This window comes from Octopus bimaculoides, chromosome 3 (genome assembly GCF_046866305.1).
Source record: "Octopus bimaculoides isolate indiv1 chromosome 3, ASM4686630v1, whole genome shotgun sequence".
Taxonomy (NCBI): Eukaryota; Metazoa; Mollusca; class Cephalopoda; order Octopoda; family Octopodidae; genus Octopus; species Octopus bimaculoides.
In genome coordinates, this window is record NC_142930.1 from 96,747,181 (window position 1) to 96,762,595 (window position 15,415).

Consider the following 15,415-nt stretch of genomic DNA (forward strand, 5'->3'; position numbering starts at 1 on the left):
AGTGTGGGAGGACTAAGAGTGTCTATCTAAAACAACTTAAAACACTTAGCAAAAGCATGGTACTGAATAATGACTTCAGGATGCTGAACCGTTCAGGTGAGATAACAAAGGACCAAGATACCTGGTGCCTTGCTATACTCAAGAAGACCCATACTCAGCAGCAGAAGTGTTAAGACTGGTCCTTTTGGTGGTGTAAAGTACTCATGGCAGTGCCATGTAAAAGCACCCCTGTGGCACCGTGTAAAAGCACCCCTGTGGCACCGTGTAAAAGCACCCATGCAGCATCACATAACAGTGCCAGTGCAGTGCCATGTAAAAGCTCCCAACATGCTCTCTAAAGTGGTTGGCATTAGGAAGGACATCCAGCCATAAAAACCACACGAAATCAGACTGGAGTCTGGTGCAGCTCCTCAGCTTACCAGGTCTGGTCAAACCATCCAATCCATGCCAGCATGGACAATGAACATTAAATGATGATGATGATGGTACATCTTCCCAAGTTATGTCCACTTGTGAGTGATAGCTATGCTACTTTTTAAGGATATATTTCTAGTGTTGCTTCAAAGCAATATTGTTTTGTAACTCCAGACCCTCACAGTCACCTGATTAATTGCAAGCTTCCAAACTGCTAGGTGTTGTACATTCAAATGGACTGTCATTGTTGTTTTGAAGTTAAATGCCCTGGATTGGCTGGAGGAGAAAGTCAGTGGCTAATATTGCAGAATATGTTTGGCAGAGCGGACTTTGCATGGATTCAGTTAGAGCAGTACATGCTAAAAAGGTGGCAGTGAACTTGTCAGAGGGTGATGGCGAACTGTCTGGCTGCCCACATGGCTTCTCTGGTCACTTGACTGTCTAGTGATAGAACCATTTTTCAGCACATGTACCCAGTAATGCTATTGTTCACAAATGTATGAAACAAATTATAATAAAACCTAGTCACAATCATACGTACTCTCTTTGTCAGATTGTTTATATATGTCGTTGTGGTGGGTTAACTTAATTAATTTAATGAGCAAAAAAAAAAAAGTAATAACATGAAATTACACCCAAAACCCAAAATAAAAAGAAAAAATTATTAGCACTATTGATAGTACTTGTCAAAGAAGGCAATTTTTCTCTATTGTCTTCTTTGGCAAGAATTACCATAAATGCTAATTACTGCTTTCTCATTCTGAGTGTACGATTGAAAATTCATTTTGACTCTTTACATTAAGTATAGTAACCTACACTTAACTATATATTTTTCATGTAAAAGGCATTCCTCGGAAAACTTTTCAGTATTTATATATCAGTTACATTATAGTTAACATTTAATGCAGGATAACAACAAATAACTAGATAACAACAAATAACCAAATTGAGGTAAAAAATTTGTATTAGTCAATGTCTGATACTGTTTTTATTTTATTTACCGTCTAAATAATTGTACAGTGTACAATATTGTATGTTTACTAAATGATCTCTTATTACTACTTAGATAAGACATTGAATTTTATATTCTACTGAAGAGAACATAAGTACAAAGCATATGCAAAGTTGTTTCTTTTGCTTATCACAATCAAAATCATCATCATCATCATTCAACGTCCGCTTTCCAAGCTAGCATGGGTTGGACGATTTGACTGAGGACTGGTGGACCAGGTGGCTACACCAGGCTCCAATCTGATTTGGCAGAGTTTCTACAGCTGGATGCCCTTCCTAACGCCAACCACTCCGAGAGTGTAGTGGGTGCTTTTACGTGCCACCGGCACTAAGGCCAGTCAGGCAGTACTGGCAACGGCCATGTTGTTATTCATATTGTTTATCCTTCACCATGTAGTTATTTCTTGTTAGCTTTTTAATGTTCCCTGCATTAAATATATTAAAACTAGCATAATTATTGTTTATATAGAAGTTAATTTTCAGAATAAGTCAACAGGTGATGTAGATTTGCTACTTATTGTATGACAAATATTATGTATCACACCATAGGACATATAAATTAATTCTACATAAGAATATATTTTTAACCTTGCACATAGATAATTCCTAGGTTTTAACCCAATTGCAATTTCATGTAGGATTAGGTAGACCTGTGATTGAGGACATTCTGTAGGTGATCATCCCATCCTTTTAGGGATATATAGAACTACATTGGACTGTAGACTTAATGTATCATCTGGTTTAATGCTACTATTTGGCCCATGTTGGCAGTGCCTTATAGAAATTTGATAAAATAGAACAATACTACTTTCACATTCCACAATGGAGTGAATCTTCTCAAAGTGTTTGTAGATTTTTTTTTTATGGGGATGCTCTTGGTTCTCTGGGTTCTGGACCAATGCACGAGGTTATAGGCCCTGCACAGCTGCCTTAAGCCAAGCCCTCTCTGTTGCAAGCTTTTGAGCTAACTCCATTTTGAGAATAACTTCAACCCCATCTAGTCTCAGAGAGTATAAAACAAAGGTCCTATGTTTTGTTCCATCTCTTTTGACTAAATTATATTAAAAAAATAAACTATAGCTGCTTAAGATCTAACAATATTGAAATTGTGGCCCCTCAGTTGTCAAACCTTGCTTTCTCTTTTTGTCCTCCTCCTCCTTTAATGTCTCTTTTCCATGCTGGCATGGGTTATATACCAAAATTATTTCAAAGCAAACTTACAAGCATATTACTATATAGCATTATTGATTATATCATATTCTATTAGATGTTACTTTTTATACTCTCTGTGAAAGGAAAATATATGTAAATGTAAAAATTCACCAAATATATTCAAACTTCTACTGAAATAGTATTGTCAGTTGGAAGCAAAATATTTCTTCTAGTTACAAGTAATATTTTTTACAATTATTGACTAAGAAGTAAAAAAAAAAAAAAAAAATTAATACATGCATATTTTCTGAACCTCAATTATATTGTATAATGTTTATGTTTGCATTTTATGCTATGATTGTTTATTTTGTCTGACTCTAGAAAGTGTTCTGTCATATCTCATTTTACTGCAATGCATTAAAATACATGAAACTTTTTTGAAAATGCTTTTCATTATTTGGTATTATCAGTTGAATAATTAAAATATGTAGCAAGAAACAGAATGATGTGGTTTAATCAATAATGCAATTCAAACCGGAAGTTGTTGAAGCTTGTTCAATCACTCTGCTAATTAGAGACATAGTAGTAGAATGGTTATAGAAACTGCAGACAATTAAACCAAATGTCTTCTATTGGTATTTTCTTGTGGTTATCAACAACTAGTATTATTCTAATTGGCACAACCTCTCAGCTGTAAATTAGGCATAATTTCCATTTAATTGTTGAATACTTGGCTTAAGTATCATCAATTCCCAAAATTATGCTTTAATTTTGAAATCCAATAAATGTACACTTTGTAATAGGAAAAGAATAAATGCAAAGTTTTTATAAGTATTTTATTTTGTGCTATTGTTACTATTGTGATACAAAACCCAGTTAGTATCCTTATCAAAACTGCACAAAAAATTCTGAATATTCTCCTTTATTCTTTTTCTGCTCTGGAGGCGCAATGGCCCAGTGGTTAGGGCAGCGGAATCGCAGTCATAGGATCGCGGTTTCGATTCCCAGACCGGGCATTGTGAGTGTTTATTGAACGAAAACACCTAAAGCTCCACGAGGCTCCGGCAGGGGATGGTGGCGAACCCTGCTGTACTCTCTCACCACAACTTTCTCTCACTCTTACTTCCTGTTTCTGTTGTGCCTGTAATTCAAAGGGTCAGCCTTGTCACACTGCGTCACGCTGAATATCCCCGAGAACTACGTTACGGGTACACGTGTCTGTGGAGTGCTCAGCCACTTGCACGTTAATTTCATGAGCAGGCTGTTCTGTTGATCGGATCAACTGGAACCCTCGACGTCGTAAGCGACAGAGTGCCAACAACATTTTTCTGCTCTGCTTCTTTATTAATGATAATGACATTAATTACCAAAATAACAGTAGAGTATCTCTGATGGAATAGGAACTTATAATTCATGAAACAAAATAGCAACTCCTTTCACTTGACTTCTAAAACATTTCATTTCTGCTGTTAACCTGATGAATGAAGGACACAATTATTTCTAACTTTTAACTCCTGGCTTAATCAGCTTTATGTGAATTCAAAGTTTCAACTGCTTTGATTGCACCAGTCTATGTATTTGTTGGTGGAGGCAAAATTAGAAAGTAAAGAGTCCTTAACCTCAAGCCATTCTAGAATTACACTGAATAATTAAACCTGTGTCATTGGCCTCACCTTTACTTGCTGTTCTAATAACTTAGAGATAATTGTCACTAAATAAATATTTAATGTGCTCAACAAACTATGTCTGATATTACACAATATAAGAGACTGTTAGCAATTACAAAACTATATTTTCACCTATAATACTATCATTTATAACAGCTTAATGAATATTTTATACTTTTACTGTTATTTATACAATTCAAAAGGTTTTTCAATTTTTTTTTTTTTTTTGTAACTAGAAGTGAATCTGCAAATAAATGATATTGATATAGTAATGTGGGTGGGTGGAGTAAGAACTCTGTAAATTGAATAAATAATATTATTGGAAACTAAATAATTTTTTCTTCACCATCATCATTATTAACATCCTGAAATGAAAGAAAAGAATGAGGATGTCTTCATATAAATTTACGAATTGTATTCCATTTTGGAGCATTTATTTTTATAAATAGTTTTTAAAAAATAATGTTCTTGTTTCCAATAAGACATAACACTGAAAGTAAGATGCTAGAAGGTTTGGTAATATAAATTTTTAACATTGGCACAAAAATCACATATTTTGGGGCAAGTGGATGTCAATTAGACTGATCCCAGTGCCTGATTGGTACATTATTTTATGAATCCCATAAATATGTAATGTAAAGTTAACCTTAGCAGGATTTGAAATTAAATCATAAAAGGTTATAACTAAACACCCCCAGACATTTTGTCTGACATCCTAATGGAAGATTTGGTTGTATTTATGAAACATTAATAAAGAAAATAATTATAGGTTTATGAAGAGAAAGACAGTTACTGAAATTTGAGCTTGTGATTTTTTTAAAACCTAGATATAACAATTTAAAAGGAAATTAATTTATTACAGCTATTTGTTTCAACTGAAGATGTTATATAAAAATATTCCATCAACAGGAAAGAATTATTTTCGTTTAGCAAGAAATATTTCTTGTATTTTGAACTTAGAAAACATAAGCTTCATGGAGTTTTGTGATGTAAATGGATTCACTCTATATAATAAAATCTCCAGAAAACCAGCATGTGTTTAAGATACTGAGTAAAAGTGGGAGATGGAAGGTATGTAAGGTGAACATTAGCTAGTGTTTGGTTTTGATTTTTATGCCTGCAGCAGAGGATTACAAAACTGTCAATATAGTGATGGAATAACTAAAAGAAATGAGTGATAAACTTGAGCAAAGTGTAAAGGAACAAAGTATTTACTAGACAGAATAATAAACATCAACTTTACCTAACTGGTAGAGAAGCAGTACATGAGAGGTTTGAACATTTTTTAATGTCGCCATGTTGTTGTTTAGCCACAGGTCAGCCCTAATTAGGAAAACCTAAGATCAAAAACCTTTTAGTCATGGCTATCCTGTTTTCTTCCTTTTTTTTTTTTTTTTTTTTTTTGTTTTCCTAGGTACAGTGCACCCAGTGCCACATTATACAAAGTACTCATTTTAGACATAAAGGTATGATCTAAGGGTATATGACTGATATTTCTAGCATACCTAGTGGCTATGTCAGTGCTTCCTCATTGGTTCTTTCCATTATACAATGAGAAATGGGAAAGATTTAGAATTGCAAATGTGTTAGAAAAATAATGCAAATAAAAAAGGGGATGTCATTAGGGGAGAATTGTGATTAATATCATAGAGCTGTATTTTCTCCACAGTATTGATGAAAATAATGTATGTGGAAGTATCGCTATAATAGGCTACTGAATAAGGAGTATGGACAAGATAGAGTCTATCCAACAGAGAAAGCCATTTTTGGAGGCCAGTAAAGAGATGAAGATTAAAGCAGTTGAAGATGGTGTCACATTAGTCACTTAGCTAATCGAATTGTGCAATAACTGACACAGCAGGACCATTATCAACTACCATAAAGGTAGAGAGAGAGAGAGAGAGAGAGAAGGGGAGTGTAGAAGAGAGAGGGTTGAGAATTTCATGATTCTCAAATGAATGAATCAAGTTATTCAGGTGGTGCAAATAGGGAAAGTGAAGTAATTGCAGGATGAAGTGTGTGTGTATATATATATATATATATATATATATATATATAACTACAACAAATATATAATTCAAATTTGCATCTGAATGTATAACCATGAATGCTAGGTAGGTTAACTGGAAGAAAATTCTTGAATTTTTGCAATTGTTAGTTGACTCAGTACAGAATTTACTATGCAAGTGTGTGTGTGTGTGTGTGTGTGTGTAAAAGAGAGAGAGAGAGTGTGTGTGTATGTGTATGTTTGTACACAAATACCATGGCTCTATTATCAAAACATGTCTTCTTTTTCTATTTCAATTTGGTCACAAAAGATTCTTTTATGCTTTTACTAGTTGCAGTCATTGAATTGTATTCATCTTGATTCATCACTGTTGATTGAATTTTGTCCAGCAAGATGGATACAATCCTGTCAATACCAGTATTCATTTCATCATCTGGGTCTTAATAAATATGGACACAATTACATCAAGACCAGTATTAGTTTTCTCATTTGGGTCTTAATATATTAACAACAGAAAGATGAAAGCTAAAGTGAATTTGTAATGGGAAATTTTAATAAGCTGATGAAGTGAGTCTCCAGTAAATCTACCAAACTAATACAGAAGTTTATTAAAACATAGAATTGTGGGTTGTAATTGAAGTTAAATGTGATTGAGACCAAGGCCATAGTTAGCAAAAAATTTCACTAAAATCTATAGGCCTTGTGTAAGAACATTTTCAAAACATCAGAAATGTGTAGCTGTTGAATCCCATGTCAGATCAAAGCATTCCAATTGTGTCCATCTCATCTTTCCTTTTTCATATTTAGTGTATTTAGTACTACATTATCTAATGTCTCTTCTCTAGCTGCCCAGTCTTCGCCAAGAAAGAATATACCTACAGGTATGACCAAGTTTGGACTTAGACACACTTGAGATCATGCCAGCAATATGAAATAGCTACAGATAAGAGATAGTATAGACATACACCAAAAAAGGTCTTAAGAAAATGAGAAAATAATCCTACTAGGGAGTATACTAATACACACAGACAAAGAGATTGAAGTTGATCGACTGGTAATTGTTGTCAAAGACAACAAGGGGAAGGTGACTCATCAAAGTACTAGACCTGACAGATGATAAAAATATCTCTTAAAGCAAAAGAGAGATTATCCAGATGAACATGAATATGGAAGTTTAAAGCATATAACCCCTACAATAATAAATGCTTTTGGAATGATATAAAATCATGCAATCAAGTACATAACCAAAACCCTAGGACACACTTATTTACACAAAATATAGAAAATATCATGACGAGGCATCGTACACTTCTTATGTAGAGTACTTTTAATACGATTAAAAGTAAATCATAATACTGCACAGACCTAAGGAACACAGAATTACACTGTGTAATGCAATGAAAATAAGAACACTAAATTGTAGCAATAAATACCACATCATTAAATGGCATTATTATTGTCATTTATTGACATTTTCAGAATGCTATTTTCATATTATTGGTAAAACATTGTTTCGATAATTTTTGATGATCTTCAAGTCTTATGTCCTTAAGTTGAAATAATACATGGTCAAACAAATGTATGAATGAGTGAAAGGTGACATTTGACAAGTATAATATAAATTTGAGATATGAGTTATGATAACAGAATTCAGGAACTGTATATCATCACCAAACTTACATTAATATCATTTCTGATATACCCAAATCATTTCTCTATGTGTATGCTCAACTGATTTAGTGTTAATAATATATTGTAAAATTGTTAAAATAAAATTTGGTTGCATATTTCTGAAATCTAAATTTATTATGTTTAGGCTTCAGAAATATGTAGCCAAATTTTATTATTATTAAATAGAATAGAGAACCAGATTCATTATTATCAACAACAACAGCATTTTATTGCTTGTTTTCCAAGCTGGCATGGTTTGGAAATGTCTATTAATATGGCATATTGTCATTCATCTTAGTTTTTTGCCTCTTCCTCTGTGATTGCAAGCTGTGACCTCAACACTTCTTCTCATGTCTTCTTTTGTTTGACTCTTCCACAAGTACCTTCCTACAATATCATACACTACTCTTCATCTTGTATCATTGTCTATTTACATCACATGTCCACACCTTACTGTCATCTCCCCTCACACTGTTTTCTTAGCTAATCAGCTGCTTTTTCAGTTTGTGCTTTGTATCTCATACATGTTGACATTGCACATCCAACAGATAATGCTTACTACATTTCTCTCCAGCTATCAAATGTCCTTTGCACATTCAATGCCCCTGTCTTGCATGTATGATGCTACTGTATCACATCATTCTTCTGATTCATGCATCAACCAACTAGTTCTCAATTTGCATTTTTTGTTAATTTATAAAATACAGGATCATAAAATAATATACATCATCTAATAGTATTTTTGACATCCTTTGAATAAATTCCATAATTCAGAAGATAACATTATAGTATTAATGTATTTATTGTAAATGTATACTAGATGCTTAGATAGTGATGACAGAACCTCCAAAGTTATTTCCACTAAGGAAAATCCTGACTATCTTTTCAGTGCTAGTGATGGGGTGTAGAACATCAAGAGCTCTAGTCAGCAGTCTAACATACTGATAACTCACCTGCATACATCTGTTGTTCTTTTTTATAATTGATATCTGGTAAAACAGTTTGGAAATGATGAAAGTGTATTTGTAGAAGCAGAGTTACATTGATACATAATTCCTTGCATAAATTAGGATTCAGTCTTGTTATTTTAATATTAAGGTTACTATTTTCATTGCTGGGGAAAAAATCTGGAGAATATTAGCTCTTGTAGATTTTATTAGAATATTTATCTTGTGTTTATCAATCAATATCACAATTTTTGCACTGGTTTTGTATTCATATGACAAACTATTTAATATGCTATTTTTAATTGGCTTCACATTAATGTCACAACACTTAACATTTTTCATTCTGCCTGTACAAACTGGATAGTGCATTAAAGTATATATAAGAAAGGAAAGAAATAGAAGTTATAGAAGCCTCCTTCTCTTTACATTAAAAAGTAGTTATTACTGAATGCATATTTTCTTAGTTTTTATATTGGAGCAAATTCTCTTTGCAAATGTAAAAGCAATTGCTCCAAAATCAGCCAAGCTGTGCTAGCTATGAAAAATGGATGTAACGACAATATATTCATTTATTCTTTTATTCTGGTTTTAGTTATTGGTCTGTAGTTATGCTGGAACAGAGCCTTTTATGATATAATTGTTGATTACATTGACCCAATACTTATTTTATTGACTGGTGCTAATATTACTGATCTTAGAAGGTTAAGAAGTGAAGTAGACCAGGGTGAGATTTGAAGACAGAATGTAAGAAGAATATTCACCATTTTAGTGATTCTGACATCCATCTATCGTTTATGTATGTATATTGTTGGATTAATCACTAGAATATTTTTGTAGAAGTGGTGGTAACTTAATTTAACTCTCACAGCATTACAGAATATTATTTGTACATATTTGCTCTTACACCACTTGCTTTCTTTGTGAAGAGAAAAACAGAGTTAGTCAGTGTGGAGAAAAATTGAATTCCATAAGTCATTGTTGGTTGAATGTTTGACCATCTCTGCCAATTTGTCATCCATACACACACATTATAATTTTTTTATAACCCATTTCATATCGCTATATCTTGTTATCAGTTGTACAAGTCTGAGTAATTAGATATTTCAGCTATAAGAACCAAATGCAATAGCTGCCTGTGAGTAGAGTGAGATTATATTTACTAAAGTAATGTTGTCTTGTCCTAGCATTCAGTACTGTTTATGTCAGGCTTTGAACAATCAAACTACTCACCTATACCCTAACTTTTGAATCACAATATTTGCAATAGTTGTTATTACTATATATTTGGCTTACACTTGTTTTCAGCTTGAGATTGAAACTATCACATACTCACATTTAGCAAGTAGAATTTTTGTTACTATTGTTTAGTCTGAGGAAAAAAAAGATGATTGTGTAGCTTTTACAAGTTTTTGAAATTGGTGAGCTTCAGCTTAAACTTATGGTGAGCCTCTGCACACTTAATCAACCTACAAGAAATTGTAGCCAAATTTCCTCCACATCTTACTCAATAATCTAGAACAAAAACCATGAAGGACACATTGGATGATGTAGCTCTAGATACAGGACGTTTGAAAAAGATATGAAGATGGTTAGTTGGAATAAACCTAGTTGATCTGTACAGACAAATGGCTGATAGTAGAATGGCCTCTAGATGTAGATACAAGCTAGAAATAAACTATCTTGATGGTTAATGAGCAGTTGCACGCCAACAGTAGTAGCATTTGCCAGAATGCAGTGACCAAAAGGATAGCACTATTGGAACTATAAGCTGTATGTAATCAATGATGTGCTGTGACAAGATAGATAAAGGTCATCTTCAAATAAGTCTACAACCTGTGTGTTAAATAGATACAACTGTTTCTTTTTATAGCTCTACGTCTTTTATGTTTTCCCAGGTTAAGGGTGTGAGGGTAATGAAGGTGCCTATACTTGTTTGTAACTACATGAGCTCTTAAAACAGGAGCAAAGGAAGGACATGGTGCATGTGAAGGAATAGTTTATTGCTACTAAGTCATATTCAATTTTGCGTATTAACCAAAACACAGAATTTTCTAGTTAAGAGATACAGAACCATCAAAGTGGTTACAGAAGAGACTTAAAAAGCAGCTCCATGATCCCAGATATGTTAGCAGTAATCTAATGCAAGGAAGATTTGTGTCTAGCATAAGGGTTGAAGAAACTCCCATCACTTATCTTCTAAATTTGTTCTATACTGTTTCCATATCACAATTTTCATTTCTGGATAGTCATTTAAAAAAAAAAAATTTCACCTGCCAGATAAACATATGCACTATATATTTGTTATTCACTCATTTATTATTGTTCATATTTTATCTTATGTCCTTTGTCTAGAAATCATTCATCACACACCTGTGATCTCTTCAGCAACTCTTCCATTGACTAAACAGAGCAAGAGGAGAACGTGGGGTGGAAGAGTCCCTGAAGAGGTCACCAGATGTGTAACAAAAGATTTCCAGACAGTAGGCATAAGATAAAATAAGAACAGTAATAAACAAGTGAAGAACGATTATATAGTGTGCGTTTATCTGGCAAGAAAAAAAATGGCCATCCCAAAATATAACAAGTGTTTCAACACATGATTTCACATCAGGAATCTTGCAAAACAAATTCATAAACATAAAATTTTCATTTTGTTTTTGTTTTACACTCAATTTCTCATGCAAGCATGAGATGTAAGCTTTATTTTTTATTCTATTTATTTAATAATTTAGAGGCATGGCTGTGTGGTTAAGAAGTTCACTGTGCAATAATGTGGTTTGGGGTTCAGTCCCATTATGTGACACTTTTTAGACAACTGTCTTCTACTATTATAGCCCCCAGGCTGACCAATGCATTGTGGCAGCCTCTCACGTGTGTGTGTGTGTGTGTGTGTCTTTGTGCATGTGCTTGTCTCTGATGCATCTTACATCCCTCTAACTTAATGGTTTCACAACCCTTATCTGTTTTCAAACAAGTTAATATTTCCCTATAGCTTGACATGTTTTCATAGAAGATTGGATATGAAAAGTGCTGTGACAGTAACCCACATTTATAACTATTATGCAATATCATGACAAGGCAGCATAACATATATACACAGATATATACACACACATGCACACACAAAATTAATATGCATCCTCCAAGAGAGATAATTTTATGCTGGTAGCTACTTGTCTCAAGGTTTGTAATTTTGCAAGCTGCATTGTGACACTCACTAGTGTTGGTGGCTTTACAGAAAGTACACAGTACATGCTGTAAAGTGGTTCATGTTAGGGAGGGTATCCAGCCATACAAAACATGCCTAAGTAGACAGTGGAGTACAATGCAGTCCTTGGGCCCATTGGATCCTATGGAACTGTCCAAACCATGCCAGCATGAAACAAAGATGATGATGATGATACTCGTTTCTCATTTTCCATTTTTTCAAATCCTCTCAAGTATTAGTTGATCTGGGGCTATAGTAGAGGACACTTGCTCAAATTGCCATGCAGTGGGACTGTGTGGTTAAGAAGAGCAACCTTCTTAACCACACAATCATACCAGCTCCTTTACACACACACACATAGATGTGTTTGTGGGTGGGGGTGCCATGATGGTTAAATACACGTGTTTCTATTTCTCCATTTTTCTTTCTCCATTCTTTTTTCTCCTTATCTATTCTGTCATTCAGAAGAGTGAATACTTGAAATGTAGAAGACATTTTCTATTTTTTTCCCATTTCCTGAATGTCAACCTGATAAATTCTGTGTTTTTTTAAACTTTTTTTTTGCATTTTTTTATGCCACATGCACGCACACACACACACACACACATATATAAGGGTTGTTTGTAGTTCACTATAGATTTACTGAGTTGATAATTTAACATGTGACAGTCAATAGGATTCTTACTTTTGAACATTAAATTTGAAAGTAGCAAGTATATCAAATTAAAAAGAAAGTAGTGTGCACTTTTGAAACGTTGGATAATGTAGTTTGTTACTTGTACTACAATCTTGCAAAGCTGTAGATGAAAATGATTACAAAAAGTGGGTTGTTTTTCATTGTATATTTATGTATGTATATGTTATAATTTCTCTACTACAAACTCTATTTCAGGTGATGTTTGGGACATCTGATGGACAAATAATTGTAATGAGTTCTACTGGAGCAATGTTAACTCAGGTGATGGTTCTTGAAGGGGCTGAGATTGGAGCTATGTCGTGGTCCTGTGAAAAGTTCAACATGGATGAGGCAGAAGCTAACAAAACTGAAAAATATATCCATCCTAGTAAGTTTGGCAACCAACTAATTACTCATCTCCCATATTGATTTCCTTTTGTTTATTACATAAAGTATAATAATTCTAGTTGTTGCTGTTACTCTCTCTCTCTCCTCCTCACTGTTGTTACCTGGAATGAGTTAATTTTTAATAAGATTACAGGCTCAGAGTATTAACCTTCACTAGATATTTTAGTACAGATGGACTGGAACCATTGCTGTTATGTATGAAGGAATAGGGAGCTAGTGGTTTGTAAGTTGGTATTTGCTATTTTCTGGACATGGTCTAGCCATTCCAAATATGTGAGCCACACTCCAAATGTGAAGAACCACATTTTCATGATTGCGTGAGCCAGACAAGATTTACTGAGGCAGAATTTCTATGGCCAAATACTCTTTCTGTTGCCAATCTTCACCTATTTCCAAGCACAATGATATCTACCTTCAAACATGAACAACACAATAGCAAGATATGATTTTATGTAAGAGTGAAAATGAATGATATCACTTTTCTATAATGGTGACATTTGTTTACAATTTGCTTATTATATCAAGACAATTAGACATGAACACAGCACACTCCAGCATCTAGCATTTAAGTGAGCTATCTTCTTTCTGTCTTTTCTTTTTCTTTTTATCTTTTTGCGTATGCTGAGCCTTAATGGTGTTGGTCTTATCTTACCAGTATCAGATGGCCTGCAATGCTCATAAGCTCTGTCCCTTCCTCATGACTCAACAAGTAAACACACACACAGATATATGTTCCCACTGTGAAATCCATTCATAAATGTTTGGCCAGCTTGGAAAGACAGTTGCCCCAATGTGCCACACAGTGTAACAGAAGCCAAAACCACATTGCTGCAAAACAAATTTCTTAGCTGTATATTCCAGTAATAATGAATTTCAATTTAGGCTTGAATCCTTCTTTTGCGAGGTAGTAGTGGCAGAGATAATTGAATAATACCAGTACTTGATTGATGCTTTATTGCTTTTGAAGGAAAGAATAATGTTGACCTGAGAGGAATTTGAACTTATAATACAAAAAGACATGAATGATGCTATGCTAATTCTGAACAGCCATCTTGCCTGATGGTGATAGTAATAAAAAGAGCTAGCATCTATTTTACCAATACTCCGGTATATATTTTTCTTTTCATTGAATCGTAATTTCAATTCTTGAATGTAAGATATTAGAAAATAAATCGAACCAGTCATTGAAAAAGCACATATATGGTACCATTACAGATGGTATCTATACACTTATTCTAAATGGCTTTTCTAAAAGTAATGCTTTGTATTCTTAACCTACATTTACGTTACATTTTTGCTGTTCCTTTTGCTGTTATTTTTCCTTGTGTTTGCATAATGATGTTTCATCTATTTTTTGATAAATTCTTTCAGTATCTGACTTTTATGTTGTCTTTCTCTTTGTGTCTCTTTATCTCCCTCTGTGTGTGTCTGTGTGTGTCTGTGCATACATGCATATTACTATTATTTAGCCATGATCATTCAAGATTTGTTAGATTTTTCTTATTTGTATATTTATGATTCATTGGTCAACATGTTGTTCTCTTTTAAGATAGAAGATTTTGATTTGAGAAATATTTGACTGCTATTTGTAGCAGGTCAAACAGCTTCATAGTGGTTCCTCACTGGCAAATCTGAGTTATTTCCCTATTATTATCAGTGTCTGTAGTTGGTATCAGTGATTTAAATGCTGTTATTCATATCATTGGTAGCATTGAAAGTGTTTGCCTTTCTAAATGTGATTTGGGGGAGATTTTCTACTATTTCTAACAAGACAAAACAATTTGCATAGAGACTTTCTTATTGATTTGTACAGGTGTGTGTATTTGTGTGTGTGTGTGCATGCATATGTGTGGTTAAGTTGCTATTTCCTATCATTACATCAGCATAAAGAGAAAGATTCTTCAGAATATTTCATATTGCATGCATGTATATATATATATATATATATATATATATATATATATATATATATATATATCAGTGCCTTTTCTACAGCAGTGGTAACTATTTTCAGTTATTCTATGAAATTCTATAGAATCTCATAGAATAAAGTCTTGCTCTAGGAACACCACTGGAAGACTATCTTCAAGGGTATAATAGGTATAATAGGTCTGAATAGGTACTTATTTTACCTCTGTCAAAAAAGATAAAAGGCAAAATAAGACTGGAAGGAAATTGGTCTCAGAAAATATATACATAATATCAAATACAACAAGGTATTCCGTTTAATGCTCTACCAATTCTAGCATCCAC

At 33.5% G+C, this 15,415-nt stretch overlaps 1 protein-coding gene across 4 annotated transcripts in view; it reads left to right on the plus strand.

Annotated features, from left to right (window-relative positions):
- LOC106875473 (tubby-related protein 4) overlaps positions 1-15,415 on the plus strand; it is a 680,107-nt gene that overhangs the window by 398,058 nt on the left and 266,634 nt on the right. For all 4 annotated transcript variants that reach the window (XM_014923630.3, XM_014923632.3, XM_014923631.3 and 1 more), the window contains exon 4: positions 12,971-13,142. In XM_014923630.3, coding sequence (XP_014779116.1) covers positions 12,971-13,142 — 172 coding nt within the window. The remainder of the gene's footprint in view (positions 1-12,970; positions 13,143-15,415) is intronic.